General features: G+C 39.0%; 1 protein-coding gene across 1 annotated transcript; it reads left to right on the plus strand.

Moving 5' to 3' along the window:
- Positions 1-1,315: 1,315 nt before the first annotated feature.
- LOC132155590 (uncharacterized) lies at positions 1,316-3,449 on the plus strand. Its single transcript, XM_059564344.1, has 3 exons — positions 1,316-1,955; positions 2,218-2,333; positions 2,436-3,449. Exons 1-3 carry the CDS (start codon positions 1,613-1,615, stop codon positions 3,210-3,212), a joined length of 1,236 nt encoding a protein of 411 aa, XP_059420327.1. The 5' UTR covers positions 1,316-1,612; the 3' UTR covers positions 3,213-3,449.
- Positions 3,450-19,558: the final 16,109 nt, after the last annotated feature.

Here is a 19,558-nt window from a genome sequence, read left to right on the forward strand (position 1 = left end):
TGTGATTTTTTGGCCAGTGCTGCAGTGTTGTCAGTCCAGGAAAGTGATGTGCACACCCAGGAACATGGTGCTGCTCACTCTCTCCACATTCACACCATTAATGGTCAGAGGTACATGTTGAGTGTGCACTCTCCTGAAGTCAACAACAATCTCCTTTGTCTTTTCCACATTCAGAGAGAGATTGTTGTCACTGCACCACTCACCTTGCTCCTGTAGTTTGTCTCATCTTTGTTGCTAATGAGACCCACTACAGTTGTGTCATCCGCAAACTTAATGAAGAGGTTGGAGTTGTGTGCAGTCGTCTATCAGCAGAGTGAAGAGGAGGGGGCTCAGCACACATCCTTGGGGGGCCCCAGTGTCCCGTGTGATGATGCTGGATGTGTTACTGCCGACCAGTACTGCCTGAGGTCTTCCAGTTAGAAAGTCCAACAGCCATTTGCACAGTGAAGTGTTGAGCCCCAGTTGGACCAGTTTTTAAATGAGCTGTTGAGGGATGATTGTGTTGAATGCTGAACTGAAGTCTATGAACAACATTCTGATGTATGAGTCTTTTTTGTCTAGATGTGTGAGTGCTGAGTGGATCGCAGTAGTGATGGCGTCATTGGTCGAGTGTTTGAATTGATATGCAAACTGGAAGGGGTCCAGCAAGTGGGGGGGGGGGAGTGCAGACTTGACATGGTGCATGACTACCCATTTAAAACACTTATTGAGAATAGGATTAAGTACAACTGGATGCAAATCATAAAGCAGGATGGAGATGGCTTTTTCAGGACTGGAATGATGATGGTAAATTTAAAGCATGTGGGGACATCAGCGTAATTTAGTGAGTTGTTGAAAATGTCTGAGAATACATCAGTGAATTCCAGCTCTGAAGACAGCGTTTCGAGCCTTCAGGAGTCTGTAGACCTCCCGTCATCCACAGCTTTTGGTTGGCCAGGACAGTGAAGGTCTTTGTGACTGTTACATCATCAATACACCTGGTGATGTAGGCAGTGACAGTCTCTGAGTACACTTGGGGGTCTGTGGTGTTATTGTATGTGGAAGCCTGCTTAAATATTTTCCAGTCAGTGGTTTCAAAACTGAGTCTTGAAAAGCCTCTGACGACCCTTCCGCCACACTTGTATTTGTTTGTGAACTGGTTTGTCGACTTTAATTAGCGGTCTGTATGCAGGCATTAGCACAACAGTGATGTGGTCTGAGGCACCAAGGTGGGGAAGGGGGAGGGCATTGTCAGCTCCTCACTGGGTGGTCTAAACAAAGTCAAGAGTGTTGTTACTCCATGTTGGAAAGTCAATGTGTTAAGCCAGGAACAAAGCCGACGCAGACGAACTAGTGGCAACGAAAACAGACTGCAGGATCGCCTCACGTCGGCAGTGTCTGTGTCCAGATTTGCCCTGACACACCAAGTCGATTCTCGACACCTGATGGCCAACTAGCACGTCCGTTCTGGGCCTGCGTAGGAAATACCTTTCCGTACCAGCAGGTGGCAGTAGTCTTGGCAGTAGTTACTCAAAGTGGGAAACCGGAAGAAGCTACAGGGATACAAAACATATACAAAGATAAAGCAAATCAGAGTCTCGCTATCCACAGACTGATTTGTGATATTTCGGAAATGTCTGACAAGTTGCAAATGGCACTGGCGTTGTCAGCCCTTGGTATTTTGCTTGTGGAAAAGGAAAGAAAGGATCGGACACAAAAAATACGCAGAAAGCGCACTAAATGGGTGAAACCATGGCTTCTCCAGAAACAGGCTCATGGGGCTTTCCCGAACCTGTGTAGAGAGCTGGAACTAGATGAAACCTCCGATTTTAAAAATTTTGCACGGCTTTCTCCGACTCAATTTATCACTTTAAAGGAACTTATCACTCCAATTATACAGAGGAAAAACACGAACTACCGGGATTGTATCTCAGTTGGGGAACGTCTGATGATAACACTACGGTTCCTGGCAACAGGTAAGCAAGCTAAAGGTTATTCTTTGTTTTAACATTGCAGTACAACACCTTTTCCGTTGTGTACATTTTGGTGTATTATTAAGCTATATAATAGTGAAATTAAATAGATTATTTCGGATGGCAATTGTAGCCTACCTGACCAGATACAGCATATAAAATATAATAATATGATAATACATTAAAATTTCTTTGTTCTTGATGATTGATTCTCGAAAATGTGTGGAAAATTGTTAATGGAGTTATGTGATAGTATTCTTTGCAGGAGAAAGCTTCAAGAGCCTTTCTTACCAGTTCCGAGTGGGAATGTCTACGATTCAGCAATTCGTTCCTGAAACCTGTGCAGCAATCTACCAGGTCTTAAAAGAGAAATACCTGAAGGTTTGTACACATTCGGACAGTGTAACATCCAAAAATGACTACGATTTATAAAGGGTCTGACAAATAAAAAATAAAAAAATATATTATCTTACTGTTTTTCAGTGCCCAGACACAGTGGAAGAGTGGCAGCGAGTTGCCATTGGATTCCAGGCTCAGTGGAACTTCCCAAACTGCCTGGGTGCTCTGGATGGGAAACACATCAACATTTGTCCCCCACCAGGAAGTGGATCGACATTTTACAATTACAAGCGTACATTTTCCATTGTTCTAATGGCACTGGTTGACAGCAATTACAGATTCCTTTATGTTGATGTGGGCTGCAATGGGCGTGTTTCAGATGGTGGAGTGTTTGGTGGATGCTCTTTACAGGATGCTTTAGAGAAAAGAACATCGAACATACCTGCACCTGCACCACTTCCTGAATCTGACCAGCTGGCCCCTTACTGCATTGTGGCAGATGAGGCATTTCCCTTGAAGGAATACCTCATGAAGCCATATCCGAACCGCAGGCTATCTGTTGAGCAACGCATATTCAACTACAGGCTTTCGCGAGCTCGGAGGGTGGTTGAAAATGCATTTGGCATCCTGGCAAATCGCTTTAGAGTTTTTCTAACTACCATTAATATTCAAAACAGTGTCAAAGTTGAGGACATTGTGTTGGCTTGCTGTGCTCTGCACAACTTTCTGCGTACAGAGTGCTGTGAAGCATACATGGCAGCAATCGACCAGGAAGGACTAGATCAAGACCCCGGCCTACAGCAGGCCTCTCTGCCACACACAACCAACAGTACTACACATGCCAAACAGCTCAGGGATAAACTGTGCCAGTACTTTAATTCAGACATTGGTGCAGTCACCTTTCAATGGGGCAAAATATAAGACACTGAGTCACTGCAGTGTGCTCCAAAAGTGGGAATGAAAACTCTGTTATCTGTGTGTGTGTTTGTGTGTCTCTGTGTGTGTTGTGTAACTTTCAAGAAATAAAATCTATAATTTTCTAATTCAAAACATAAGTTTGTATATATTTGTTCATTGGTTAAAATGCATGTTGTTTGTGTGCGAGACTCTCAACTTTCTCTTTTATTTAAACTTCAGTTGCTTAGTCACGATTTGAGCACAGAAGAGCCTCCACACACACACAAGGATCCAGGGCTGCTTGTCTCAAAAAATTTGATTGATGAGGGTCATAAAAGCCATCTGTTCTGGACACCTGTTTGTACACCTCCCCTCCCCTCCCTGTACAGCCAGTGACCTTAATATGAACTTATGAACCCAAGGAGGAATTTCGGAGGGGGGAGAAGTTGTGGGAAGCTATGTGCTTTTTTTAAACTTTGAAAAGGGCAAAATCATGAAAATGGTGTAAGGGAGGATTTTATTAAGGTTTTAAAAATACACAATGCATTTCAAGAAAAAGGTTATAAACACATAGCAGCAATGGAAACAATGTAATGATCGTTTTCGTAGTTGGAAAAGTGTAAAAACGTTGTTAAAGTTGTTACAAATGAAATAAAACTAGGTTACTGGTTATTTATCTGAAACAACCAACCAAACGAGTCAAAACTATCAGATATGTTTTCGTTAAGCAATACGTGAAAAAGATGTGAGAGCTTGTAGCATTACAATTTAAAAATGGTGTTTTGTTACCAGTTAAAAATAAAGAAAACTAGGTAATAGAGTTTTAGCACTTGTACCTTACCTCAAATTGAAAAAAGAAACGAACGTAAAGCAGCGATACAAACCAGAAAAGTAGGAGTTTTGTCACGATGTTAGAGAAAAGTTAAAACAAAAGAAAAAGAGGTAGGCATTACGCGGATCTAAAATAAAATACACCAGACAAGATACATGTCAAATCTATGCAGTACTTTACCACTAACTACAATTTTAAAAAGCGAGACCCTCTAACTGACAAGAGTTGCGAAGCGTCCGTAAAACAACCTCACAGCACGAAGACACACTCAGAATGAGGTTCGGAATGCTCCGGAAAAAAAAAAACCACGCCTCCAGCACTAGAGAGGGCCGGGCAGGAGGCGTGATAGCAGCATTAAATAGATTTAAATGTTACAATAATTAAACTAAGTAGTTTTTAATAAATAGACATCAGTCCTTAATTAGTGAAAACTTTATATCCGTTTAAACATATGGTCAATTTTTACTTTTTAAATGATGTAGGTCTATGCGATTTTTATTTACTTTTAGGCTAGTCTTAAAAAAAAATAAAAAAAACATAGTTGAAAAAGCGTTATTTGTTTTTAATGTGTTAAGTTAATTACTTTAATCTATGACTAGTCTAAATCTAGACTATGTCCGTCGATATATCTTTTATTTTTGTCAAGCTTAATTTCTCAAGCTATGCCAATTAACACACACACACACACACACACACACACACACACACACACACACACACACACACACACACACACACACACACTTTCCTTCTGTCAAGCTTGTGTAGTGTTATCTAGTAAATAAACCAGACGTCATCTCAAGCTCCGAAACCCGAATGTGACCGCTGTCTGTGTGATTCCTGGTGTGTGCATATCAGTTAGACATCAAGCGGTTGTAAAAACATCTAACAGGTTTTGAAATGCTTGTAAATGGCAAAATCATCTGTTGCTATTTCGCGCAAATGCACACAGGTCATACAAACAAGCGTAGTCTACCTTGCTTTTTTCAAGCCTCAATACACACACACACACACACACACACACACACACACACACTTACACACATACACACACACACACACACATGCAAACACAAATATTAAACAGGAATGAATGTGATATGTCAAGATGGGCTTTTCTTGCCAAAGAAACTTTGACAACATTACAGGAAAGGGTAAATATTTCATCTCAAGTAGTGCATAGAAACGCGTCTGGTGTCTTTGTGTTTACTTTTACGACCATGTCAGCGAAGACTGTAAAACATCTAAAGGTTTTTGGGGGGTTTGCAACTCAACTGTAATCTAATTAGTTTTCCGGGGTTCTGGTGTTGTGTATTCAGTGATCAAAGGGTGACAATTTCAACTTTATAACTTAGGTCTGTGATCGCAAGCTTGACTGAAAGTTCATCTACAGGTCAAAAGGATGTGAAATCTTTTAACAAGTCAGACCGTAGAAAAATGTAGTTTAATTCGAATTAATTTAGTTTATTTTAGTTACATTTATAATTTTATTAACCCCTAGATCTTTCAACCTCAACATAGACGTACTGAGAATGCAAACAAGTACACAAACACAAGCATAATCACACACACACACACACACACACACACACACACACACACACACACACACACACACATACAAATGTAAACATACAGAAAACATGAACATGTAACCAAACAAAAACAAATATACACTCAAACAGGTGCATAAATACACAAACAAACAAGCGTAGTCTACCTTGCTTTTTTCAAGTCTCAATACACACACACACACACACACACACACACACCCACACACACACATACTTTCCTTCTCCCGCGCTTATGTCGTGTTATCTAGTAAATAAACCAAACATATGTAGTTAAAAGTATCCCCATTTAACAATATAACAGGAAAGTTGTGCATCGAAACGTGACTGTGTCCGGCGTCTGGTGTTGTCATTTAACCGCCAAAACCCATCCAGTCATACATCCCAATGTTAGGATTAACAAGACAGAGGGTGTTTTATATATATATACATTTATATAATATAATTACATTTATTATTTTAATTCACAAGGTGATTTTTTAAACACCAATGCAAACATTAATGCACACAGGTCATACAAACAAGCGTAGTCTACCTTGCTTTTTTCAAGCCTTAATACACACACACACACACATATATATGAGGTTTTTAACTTATTAAGACTTTGACTTATTGACTTTTGACTTATTAAGATCTTTGATTTCCAATGTGAGACGGAATAACTTTTAAACGCAAACGATACACAATACTTTGTGGGGAGAAACGCTAAACAGATATCATCGCATTGATTTTGGAATTGTTAAAAAAACCAATGCATTTCAAACAATCGAAGTTAATGCCGTATCTACTCCGTCGAGATGAAAGACCGTCTTTACGCAGCAGGATATAAGATAAAGGCCAGACGGTGTCTGGCGTAGATCATGCCGGTAACAGATACATTCAGTCAAGTTGTAAAAATAATATACATAAATCAACGTGTATGGGTAGCCTATTAAAGATTTATGTTATTAGGGTCTGCTCTACTGAAGTTTATTATATTTTAGAGGTGTTCTCAAGAGACGCCCACAGGGCTATCCAACCTTTAAAAACTAAAAGTTGTGTCATGCTCATTACCTGCAAATTATCTTCAAGCCGTGCTACGTTACAAAACCAACAATAAACGAAAACAATGGCAGACAACTACCAGGGTGAGTTTTATATATATATATATATATATATATATATATATATATATATATATATATATATATATATATATATATAAATGATTTAAATATATTTTAAAGTGAATATTTGTTTAATGTCTCGTGGATGATCTCTAGGTGGTTTTGAGAATCAGGATTTCGATGAAGGCTTGGAACAGATCCTTGAAGAGTTATGTGAGTATTTTCCAATTTTATTTTATTAACTCAGTGTCTAATAATCACATCAATAACTTTTGCTATCATTCTTACAGTTGATGAGGCCGTGTTGTTTGCCTGTGATGAACCCGGAGCTGTTAATAACGGTAAGCCTTTTTCTCAATAAGTTAAAAATTAATGTTCACATAACATGATTAGGCTACCAGATAAATAATAATAATAATGAGATATGTTTTTTTTTGTTTATTTGTTTATTTTTTTTTGACAGACGAGCAAGCTGTTGGCGACAATCAACCTGTGATAATTCCGCCAGAAAATGTTGCACAAGAGGTTGTGATTAGTACCGAATCACCTAACGCATTCTCATCCCAAGGCGTCATATACTGACCCTCTTGACATTTCGTCAACATCCTACGCATATGGCACCCTCTAGCGTCAATATGAGACACAGATTATGGGTTAAGTTTATGGTTAGGGTGAGGGTTAGGGTTAGACCGCTAGGAGGCGCCTTCTGGCCCATTTTTATCTGCTTCTAATATTGACGCTAGAGGGTGCCATGTGCGTAGGATGTTGACGAAATGTCAAAAGGGTCAGTACATGACGCCTTGGGATGAGAACGGTCTGAATCACCGCGTGATCTAGGACACGTCACGAATCCCGCCCCCGCCGACGCTCTGGCTTACGAAGGACCTTCTCACAATCCCCCAGATTTCTCAAGCGTTCGCACTGAAGTTAGCGTTACGTGTAGACCGCGCCACTCGGAGGGTCAGGGGGTAAAACGTTTGAGGCTACCGGAGCGGGAAACGGACGATATTCCAACCACCAGTCGTTTAAGGACTTCGGAGAATAACGGTATGTATTAAGGCAGAAAATTTGTTATTATGTTTTATGTTTTGCGTTTTATTCAACAAAATAATAATACAAGTTTTATCAACATTTACAGAGCAAGGATATGACGAAGGTGGACTAACAGCTTGGACCGATTCGATGGTGAGCGCATGGGATCGGGCGTCTTTTAACGAATCGGCAAGCGAGGAGTAGACGGAAGACTTACCTCACGAAAATCCTCAAGAGCTGTTCCGTGAACGTGATTTAAATAGAAGGCTTGATTATGATATGCTTCGCCGTGTTAATCGACGGTTTGAGACACTTTTCGATTTGAGCGGTCAAGCATTGTCCTATTGGGGTGCAGAAGAGATCGTTGGTAATGTGCAAAGTGATGTGGTGGCAATTTTAAGGAATATCATAGAGTGTCAACAACAGCTCAACGAATCCTTGTGTCACGCGGCTGAATTTTGGAGAAGTTGCCACGAACTGCTATATGGAGAATTTCAACAGTTTCAACAGCGCATGAGCGGGGTACCGGGAGAAATCCATCAGGAACAAGTGGAACAAAATCTATCTGTTAATGCTCTTACTCTGATCACAGAACGTTTAAATCTAATGCAAAGAATGTTATCAGATTTGTACCGGCGTGATCACCCTTGATATGTATTATATTGTTGTTTTTTATTATTATTATTATTTTTTGGCTTCGATTCGTTATTACCGCCAAATATTTCTTGCATTATTGTTTTGTTCTTGGTAGTGAATTATCATTAGTTTCTTTCATTTATTAATATTGTTTGTTGTTGTCATTGATTAATACCTTAGCTATTGCATGTTATTGTCTCCATATTAGGTGTTGTTTTACTTATGGAGAAAAGGTGTTTTGAATTTATACCTGCTGTATGTTTCTGTTTTTCATCTGATTATATCGCATTGTGAATCGGTGTCTGTGTTTTCAGGAGTGTGCACGCTTGTCTTTAAATCTATAAAAAAGGTGTGTTTTTTGATTTAAAATAAATAAAAAATAATAATTCAAAATGAGTAGTAAAAGATGTCACGATGATTTACATACCCACACTTCAGAAGATGATCAGAGACCATTAAGACCCAGATATGATTTTCAAAACAATACACAACAGTTACATGAAATTATTAACAATCATTTACAGATGTTACCGCCTAATCCTCTTAACATGATAGATAGATTACACGAGATTATAGACGAACAACACGAATGGTTGGGTGCCACTATAGACAGCGATGATCAGGTCGGTGCAGGTCCTTCTAATAACGGTCCCTCAGGATATGATCCGACAGCTCCAGATATGGGTCTCAGTCGGTCTTACATAGATAGACTGGTGAGAGAAGGAGGTAGTGTGTGTGATTTTGCGATTGTCCCAAGAACTCGATTTAATGGATTAGAAATTCGCAGAACTTTAAATTTTCGCGAAATAGCAACAGATGATTTTGCCGCTTATAATATATTTTTACACGGGATTTTGAACGAAATTGTTACGCTTTCCAGATTATTAGCTGGTGAGGGTTTTCTTTTAACATCTCTCTGCAAGGTGCAAGTCTACCCACAGATATTAATGCCGTTCTAACGCCTGATAACAATCACGACGTTAATGTATTTGTAGATCAAATCGAACGAACCGTTCAAAGCAATACGGATGTGGGTTTTGATACCGCTTTAGAGTTATGTGTCTCTGTAGCGCGAAACAAACAAGGTGGTGGCGCGCGTAGGAAGTTGGCAGACCTGGCTCATAATCAGGTCATACAGAAAAATGGAATGCATTTGTTTGCCCCAAAAAATTTCACAGACAATATGTGTTTTAGCATGTGCATAGCTCACTTTCTAAATCCACAGTGTACCAACGCAGAATTGATGACATCGGCCAGAAATATACATACCGATCTGGGTTACGATCCACAAGATAAAATTGCGTTGCATGATGTTTCTAAATTTGAAGCCTTTCTAGACCTGAAAATAGTTATCTTTCACAGATCTGATTCAGGTAAATTGGAAGTGTATAAAAATATGGATGAGCCGCATCACAAGACGTTGCATTTGTACCTGCATGAAGATCATTTTTATGGGATAAAAAATCTGAAAGGTTTCTTAGGTTACTCGTATGTTTGTGAGTACTGCTATCAAGGGTTTAGGGATCGTGGTGTACATTATTGCAAATTTACATGTAATGTATGCACGAACATGTCTTGCTACACGCATCCCAAGAAACCGTTCCAGTGCGATGATTGTTTGAGATACTGTAGATCTGATTTCTGTTATGAAATGCATAAACAAGCACAAAGTGTTGGTTCAAAGTCTCAGTGTGATAGCATAAAATACTGTGATAAATGTTACAGACAGTACAGAACAAAATGGGCCGGTGATAAGCTATTAACGCACAAATGTGCACCATCCAGATGTGCGCATTGCGCCGAAGTTCTCATGGGTGAAGACCAGCACTGTTGCTATATTCAACCAGCCAAGCCTAGAGAACATAGCCAAGACTATATTTATTTTGACTTTGAGACGATGTATGAAGACGGGCGGCATAAGGCAAATTATGTTTGTGCATCAACGCAAGCTGGGGATGAATTTTCGGCGGAAGGGTTAGATTGTGTAGATCGCATGATCAAGCATTTCAGACGACCGAAATTTGAGGGTTACACATTTATCGCACACAATTCTTCGGGTTTCGACTCTTTTATACTGCTCGAGTATTTTACTAGTCAGGGACTAACTCCAAAAATCATACTCCAAGGCTGTAGACTTGTTTACATGTACGACCAAGCCTTTAAACAGAGATACATCGACAGCTATAGCTTCTTGCCCATGAAATTGTCAAAAATGACCTCTGCTTTAAACCTAAACACCCGCGAAAAAGGGTTCTTTCCACATCATTTTAATCGCTTGCAGAATGCAAACTATATCGGTCCGTATCCGTCAAAAGATTATTATGGATACCAGACAATGTCTGACGCTGAACGTGTGAAATTTGATTCGTGGTACGAGGGCGTAGCAGGAGAGGTGTTTGACTTCAAAAAGCAATTAGCCTTGTACTGCAAGACTGACGTTGTTTTGCTACGTGAAGGATGTATGAAATACCGAAAAGAGTTTATAGAATGTACAAACGTGGATCCTTTCGGATGTATAACATTAGCCGGATGTGCTATGAAAGTGTTCAAAACGCTTTTTTTAACCAAAGACACAATTGCCTTAACGCACAAAAATGCCTACATCAATCAGTACAAATCTTATTCAAATCCTTCCATACAATGGTTGGAATACATTAAAGCACACAGAAATGTCGATGTTCATCACGTTATAAATTATGGCGAAGTCAAATTTGGACCGTATCATGTGGACGGCTATTATGAGGCTGATAATGGCGATAAAATAGCTTTGGAGTTTTTGGGGTGTTTCTGGCACGGACATTGTTGTCGTTTCAATCCTAACGATTTGAATCCGGTGTCAAAAACACCTTTTGGCCTGCTCAGAAGACAATCTGACAATAAGCTGAAAGTTTTGCGTGATACCTATAATCTCAAAGTGCACAAGATTTGGGAATGTCAGTGGGAGTCTGCTAAACAAAACGATCCCAGTGTCGTTGCATTTATGAGTAATTATAAAGTGTCAGCACAGTGATGACGAAAGGGTCATTTCAGGAGTTTGGACCTCTGTCGAGCTCTCCAGAGCTATTGATAAAGGTTATTCGGTAGTCCGAATTGAGGAAGTCTGGCATTTTCCACAGACATCAGACACTTTTTTAACGACACCACGCTGTGGCAGACGGAGACACTGAAGAGGGACTTCAGGAGCCTGATCGAGACGGTTCGCAGCATGACGCCCGCGGCGACGATCGTCGTGTCTGGACCACTGCCCACGTATCGACGAGGACACGAAAGGTTCAGTAAACTTTTTGCTTAAAATGAATGGTTGTTGTCATGGTGTAAAGAACAGAAACTGCTATTTGTTAATAACTGGAATCTTTTCTGGGAGCGTCCTAGGCTGTTTCGCGCTGATGGATTACACCCCAGCAGAATCGGAGCGGAGCTGCTCTCTGACAACATCTCCAGGACACTTCGCTCCATGTGACTAGTAAGACAATTCTCTAATAACTATTATGATGACTTTTGTTCCACCCGCTTAAATGATAAAAGTACTTGTGCTGTAAAAACTATTAAGACTGTGTCTGTTCCCCGAATAGTGAGGTCAAAATATAATGTAGGATCTAGAAAAAAATCTTATCGTAATTAAACCAGAAAAATGTAAAGTAAATGAACAAAAACAATTTTTAAAGTTTGGGCTCATAAATATTAGATCACTCACACCCAAAGCAGTTATTGTAAATGAAATGATCACAGAAAATAGTTTTGATGTACTCTGCTTGACTGAAACCTGGCTAAAACCAAATGATTATTTTGGTCTAAATGAGTCTACTCCACCAAACTACTGTTATAAGCATGAGCCCCGTCAGACTGGTCGTGGAGGAGGTGTTGCAACAATATATAGTGATATTCTCAATGTTACCCAGAAAACAGGATACAGGTTTAACTCTTTTGAAATACTTCTGCTAAATGTTACACTGTCAGACATGCAAAAGAAATCTAATGTATCTCTTGCTCTGGCTACTGTGTATAGACCACCAGGGCCGTATACAGAATTCCTAAAAGAATTTGCAGATTTCCTCTCAGACCTTCTAGTTACAGTTGATAAGGCGCTAATCATGGGAGATTTTAATAATCACGTTGATAATGCAAATGATACATTAGGACTTGCGTTTACTGACCTAATAAACTCCTTTGGAGTTAAGCAAAATGTCACCGGGCCCACTCATCGTTTTAATCATACACTAGATCTAATTATATCGCATGGAATCGATCTTACTGCTATAGATATTGTACCCCAATGTGATGATATTTCAGACCATTTCCTTGTATCGTGCATGCTGCGTATAACTGATATTAACTATATGTCTCAGCGTTACCGTCTGGGCAGAACTATTGTTCCAGCCACCAAAGACAGATTCGCAAATAACCTACCGGATCTATCTCAACTGCTATTTGTACCCAAAAATACACATGAATTAGACGAAATTACTGACAACATGGGCACTATTTTCTCTAATACATTAGAAGCTGTTGCCCCCATCAAATTGAAAAAGGTTAGAGAAAAATGTACTGTGCCATGGTATAACAGTAATACTCACTCTCTCAAGAAAGTAACTCGTAGTCTTGAACGCAAATGGAGAAAAACTAACTTGGAAGTTTTTAAAATTGCATGGAAAAACAGTATGTCCAGGTATAGACAGGCTCTAAAAACTGCTAGGGCAGAGCATATCCACAAACTCATTGAAAATAACCAAAACAATCCAAGGTTTTTATTTAGCACAGTGGCTAAATTAACAAATTACCAGACGCCACCTGATTCAAATATTCCACCAACGTTAAATAGTAATGACTTTATGAATTTCTTCACTGATAAAATAGATAACATTAGAAATACAATAGCGAATGTAGATTCTACAGCGTCTAACACTTCAGTTTCATCCATCGCACCCAAAGATAAACTGCAGTGCTTTACAAATATAGGACAGGAAGAGCTAAATAAACTTATCACTGTATCTAAACCAACAACATGTTTATTAGATCCTGTACCCACTAAATTACTAAAAGAGCTGTTACCTGTAGCCGAAGAACCGCTTCTCAATATCATTAACTCGTCGTTATCTTTAGGTCACGTCCCAAAACCATTCAAGCTGGCGGTTATCAAGCCTCTTATTAAGAAACCAAAACTAGATCCTAGTGTACTGGCAAATTATAGGCCTATTTCAAATCTTCCATTTATGTCTAAAATTTTAGAAAACGTTGTGTCTGCTCAATTGAGCACCTTCCTGCATAAAAATGATCTGTATGAAGAATTTCAGTCAGGTTTTAGGCCCCACCATAGCACAGAAACTGCACTTGTTAAAATTACAAATGACCTGCTTCTTGCGTCAGATCAAGGCTGCATCTCAATTCTAGTCTTACTTGATCTTAGTGCTGCGTTCGACACCATAGATCATGACATACTCATAGATCGATTACAAAACTATACAGGTATTCAAGGGCAGGCTCTAAGATGGTTTAGATCCTACCTGTCCGATCGCTACCATTTTGTTTACTTAAATGGGGTGTCATCTCATTTATCATCAGTAAAATATGGAGTGCCACAAGGATCCGTCCTAGGTCCCCTTCTATTTTCAATATACATGTTGCCCCTTGGTAATATTAATAGAAAATACAGAATTAGCTTCCACTGTTATGCTGATGATACTCAGCTATATATCTCAACGAGACCAGATGAAACTTCCCAATTATCTAAGCTAACAGAGTGTGTTAAAAATGTAAAAGATTGGATGACAAATAATTTTCTCCAATTAAATTCGGATAAGACAGAGATATTAATTATTGGACCAAAAAACACCACACAGAATCTTGTAGATTACAATCTGCAACTAGACGGATGTACTGTTACTTCCTCTACAGTCAGAAATCTGGGTGTTATATTGGACAGCAATTTGTCTTTTGAAAATCATATTACCAATGTTACAAAAACCGCATTCTTCCATCTTAGAAACATTGCCAAGCTACGAAACATGTTATCTGTTTCTGATGCAGAAAAGCTAGTTCATGCTTTCATGACCTCTAGACTGGACTATTGTAATGCACTTCTAGGTGGTTGTCCTGCTTCGTCAATAAACAAGCTACAGGTAGTCCAAAATGCAGCAGCTAGAGTCCTTACCAGGTCAAGAAAATATGATCATATTACCCCAATTTTACAGTCTCTGCACTGGCTACCTATTAAGTTCCATATCAGTTACAAATTATCATTACTTACCTATAAGGCCCTAAATAGTTTAGCTCCTGCGTACCTAACTAGCCTTCTACCACGCTACAACCCATCACGCACCCTAAGGTCACAAAACGCTGGACTTTTGGTAGTTCCTAGGATAGCAAAGTCCACTAAAGGAGGTAGAGCTTTTTCACATTTGGCTCCCAAACTCTGGAATAGCCTTCCTGATAATGTTCGGGGTTCAGACACACTCTCTCTGTTTAAATCTAGATTAAAAACGCATCTCTTTCGCCAAGCATTCGAATAATGTATCTCTTAAATTGTGAGTGTAGTTGCATCTGCATTTTTATTCTTTAGCTTGGGTTAAACTAATTTTAATTTGTTGGATCAGCAGCTATGCTAATGATGTCTCTATTTTGTTTCTATGTTTTGCCACGGGATATACATCCCGTGGTAACTAGGATTTACACAAGCTCCAGTCTGGATCCAGAACACCTGAGAAGAGATGATGCTGACCCTCAGAGGACCCCAGATGATGCTAACCTTGAATCAACAAACAGAACTAACAATTATTGCTACATGTGTGACTGCATCCTATAATTACTATTAATTAATAATATTGATAGTTCATCATCTAGCTGACTACGTCTTGTATTATTATTATTATTTTTATTTTTCTAAAATCCTGTCAAACGTGCACAAACTACTAGCTACTACTAAATATTGTAGAAACATAATTTTCTGTAAAGTTGCTTTGTAACGATTTGTATTGTAAAAAGCGCTATACAAATAAACTTGAATTGAATTGAACACTTTATTCAGCGGTTATGTTAAGACGTTTCTCAAATTCCAACAAGAGGCTTCAGGTTTTCCATCACACGTAGTGACAGATGCTGAAAAGGAGTCTTATGTCAGAGATTATTTTGAGAAGGAGGGAGTTCAGCTCGACCTTGACAAAATAGCACTCAACCCCGCACGCAGATCTATAAATAAATATTTATTGAATTCGCTTTGGGGTAGATTTGGACTTAGGTGTAATCAAGCTACAGCGGAGCTTTTAACAGACCCTGAAGATTTCGCCCGCTATATCTTTGGAAACGGACGCGTCATTAAACACTTCTCATTCGTGTCGGACACTGTGGCTTTAGTTCAATGGTGCTATGCCGATGAAGACCCCGCCCCCGCAAGTGATGGTAATGTGTTCATCGCAGCATTTACCACGGCTTACGGGCGTTTGGAGTTATATGATCTCATGGATCAGTTAGGGCCCCGTGTTTTTTACGTAGATACAGACAGTGTCATCTTTGTATCGAAAGATGGAGATTGGGTACCTAAAACAGGTGCATATCTTGGTGAATTGACGGATGAACTTGATGATGGAGATTTCATAAGTACTTTTGCGTCAATGGGACCGAAAACATACGCTTTTAAAACCACAAAAAATAAAGTAACTCTTAAAGTTAAAGGGATCACGCTGCATTCTGCTAATGCGAAAATTGTAACTCTAGAAAGCATGATATGCCTGATACAGGGATATGTAACATCACGTGACACTAGTCACCTGCTCACGCGCACAGAGACCATTGTGCGGAATAAAAAGAAGTTCACTCTGCATAATAGAGCAGTCTTGAAAAGATTCAAAGTGGTATATGACAAACGCGTGCTACTTCCTGATTACACTACACTTCCTTATGGGTACTAATGGTATTTCTAGCATACAAAATGTGTATGTTGAAGAGGATTTTGACTTTCGTTTCCAATATCCTTTCTCAGCTTTAGTCTCCGGGCCATCCGGAAGCGGAAAGACTGTTTTTGTAAAGAATTTATTGTGTAATGCACTCAAGTTGATCAATGTAAAAATTGACAGTATTGTATTTTTATACAGTTGTTGGCAACCTTTGTATGATGAACTGTTGTCATTGTATGATATAAAATTTATTGAAGGTATTCCAAACTCTTTAACCGATGAAACTTTAATAAAGCCTAATGTCAATGTGTTGATTATCTGTGATGACCTAATGTCTGAGGCATTTTCAAACGATGAACTCTCGCGAGCTTTCACACAATATGTTCATCATATACCATTTTCTATCATACTGATAACCCAGAATCTGTTTTTTTCACGGTAAAACCAGTAGGACTATCGCTCTCAATACTCACTATCTTATTTTGTACAAGAGTCCGAGAGACTCCATGCAAATAATGACTTTAGGACGTCAGATTTACCCAGGAAACACAAAATTCTTTATGGAGTGTTATAAGGATGCTACCAATCAACCTTACGGATTCCTTTTGATTGACTTTAAAGCTAAAACACCAGAGCGTTTTCGTCTCAGATCAGAATTGTTTTCAGATCAACAGGTGGTGTATGTACAGAAAAGACTACGGTAAATACTGTTGTTGAAAATGAGTGATAGGCTCTGTAAAAACTTACCTCTTTTAAAACTATTATATAAGGCTTCACCGAGACAACGGCGCGTTATTTTACAGTCAGCGTCAGATCAGCTGATTCTATCCCTGTGTGAGATAGCTCTTAATGTACTTCACGGTAACATACCTCTTAACACCAACCAGTTCCGGAGGTTAAAAAAGAAAAAACAGGAGATCAAATACGCCGCTAGTAAAAAGATTAACATCCAAAGAAAAAAGCGGTTGATTAATCAACGAGGCGGTTTTCTTGTACCTCTGTTAAGTGTGGCAATACCATTTATCACTAGTTTAATAAGCTCCAGACAGCATTAGGAATGGAATATGCCGAAAAACTTTACCTAATCCCTCAGAATCAGATGAATAAATTAAGAACTGCCGGTGTTCGTGAGACAATTCAACAAACTGTGGAGAACGATTTAGATACAGCTATAAGAAACGTATTGCAGAGGAGTGATTTAGATTCGCATGGGAAGGCTAGACTTTATTCCAGTGTCTTACAGAGGTTTTTAACTATAGTAAAACAAGGCGATTTGGAGAGTAGTACTTTAACTCTTTCACTACCGAAAACGGACGGTATTCACGCCGATGAACCTGCTAATACACCTGCTACTGCACCTGCCACCGCCCCTGTTAGTGCACCTGCTGCTGCACCGTCGCACGATGAAAGCGAGGATCAGATTGTCAATGAAATCTTAAACAACGTGCCGCAAAGAAGTTTAAAAAACATCAAACTCATTCTGAATAAAATGTCTAATGCCAAACAAGTGTCTTCATGGACAACTTCTGGGGAGTTTGTATTTAAAGGGAATGTAATCGTAGGTTCACACATGTTGGATTTGGTTAAAAGTATAACGGCGCCTCACACGCTCCGTGATGAATACAGACCGTGTGGTTGGGATGAATTTCTGGATGCTTTTGCAACTTTAAATATACCATTTTCCACTATCACGAATCCACAGGTTAAACGCATGGTTGAAACCCTTAAAAGGAAATCGCCTAACCCCATGAAAAAAGGGATTCGTAAAAAGCATGCGTCAAAGACTATGCCACGATCTACTGCCACTGATGGACAGTTGTTTAATTCACCCTCACTCGATACTACTGCCTGGTTATCTTTTAAATTTTTTTTTTTTTGTGTGTGTAAATATGTTTTTGAAATAATTGTGTTGTGTTATGTATTAAGTTTTTGATGTTAATAAAAAAGATGGAAAAAGAGATCTGTCTATACATTGTCTTTATTTATACAGTACAACCATATTGTTAATACATTCAAGATTACATAGCATTTTATTTATTATTAAACATAATAGCACAGTTCTAGGCGTACTACAGACACCTTTTACAATTTTGTACACACTTAATACAATTAAATGTATCACAGAGAGAAGGTTTCAGTCTCTTTACAAATCGTGCAACCATATTATCATTTTTAATCAGATCATCATGATACATTTTAACAACATTTTCATTATCATAACCCTTTGACATGTGATACAGAAAAAACACACAATGTTGTCCGAAAGGGTGTGATGTGAAGTCTTGAACCTGTTTGTTAGAGTATTGTACACAGATAGAATTGTTTTTTAAAAAGGTTTGTACGGTCTTTGGAAAACGGGGGTCTTTTGGAGATCCTCCAAAGGTATCAAAAAAGCAGCTCAGGCCATCCTTGGTTATGTAAATTGCTAACCAATGCAACCCCGGTTTTGTGGAGGGGTCCGAGTTAAATATAAGCATAGACGGGGTATTCTTTACGGTCACTTTGGGTAGATAATCGCTGGGAAGCACTCCTAAAAACTTGTATCGTGATCAATTTTATCCATAACAGACGTTAGTTGAACCGTATTCATTTTCCCTCCTCCTCAGTAATAATCCACTAACACCTGTCTTCGATTGGATATTTCAACAATTGAATCAAAAATCGCATATACGATAATGGTTATGAATTGTCTGAGAGGTTGTCTGAATCGTGCTTCTAGTCTAATATTTCCCGATTTAATTAGTGAAACATGATTCGAACAATCTTCATCAGGGGACAAATTAAAGGCATAGAGCGTGTAGCCGTTTAGAAAATCCTGACGATCTATTACAAGAGGTTGATTTTTAAGATGTCTTCCGGTAGCCGTCACGAGTTGATAAAAGTCCCTAACGGCTGATCCGCTTTCATATTCCGGTTGAAACGGTTTGGATGGAATTTGGACGCCGTCTTGATATAAAGCCAAAAACTCCAGGTTAAAATGTTTAAAAGCAAAGGGGTTTTTATCATACGCTCCTGAAAAGGCTGAATTTTCGGTCATTGCTAAAATTATTGATTTTTGTAGTGTACCGAGAAAAAGATTTTCTTGATTAGATACGCGAGAACCGGCTGGGATAGAAAAATTCTTCACACACACACGGTCTATGGGGTATTTAGCAGTAGTGCCTAGAAGCGCCTGAGCATGCCCCAACCGGACTCCTGGTGAAACAGTAACTTTTTTTTGACAAAAAGAGATGCTGACACAATATTGAGTTTATAACCAACAGCGTCATCTCGCATTAGGCAGAACTCATCTTTAGCTCTTGTCATT

This window comes from Carassius carassius, chromosome 13, assembly GCF_963082965.1.
Source record: "Carassius carassius chromosome 13, fCarCar2.1, whole genome shotgun sequence".
Classification (NCBI taxonomy): domain Eukaryota; kingdom Metazoa; phylum Chordata; class Actinopteri; order Cypriniformes; family Cyprinidae; genus Carassius; species Carassius carassius.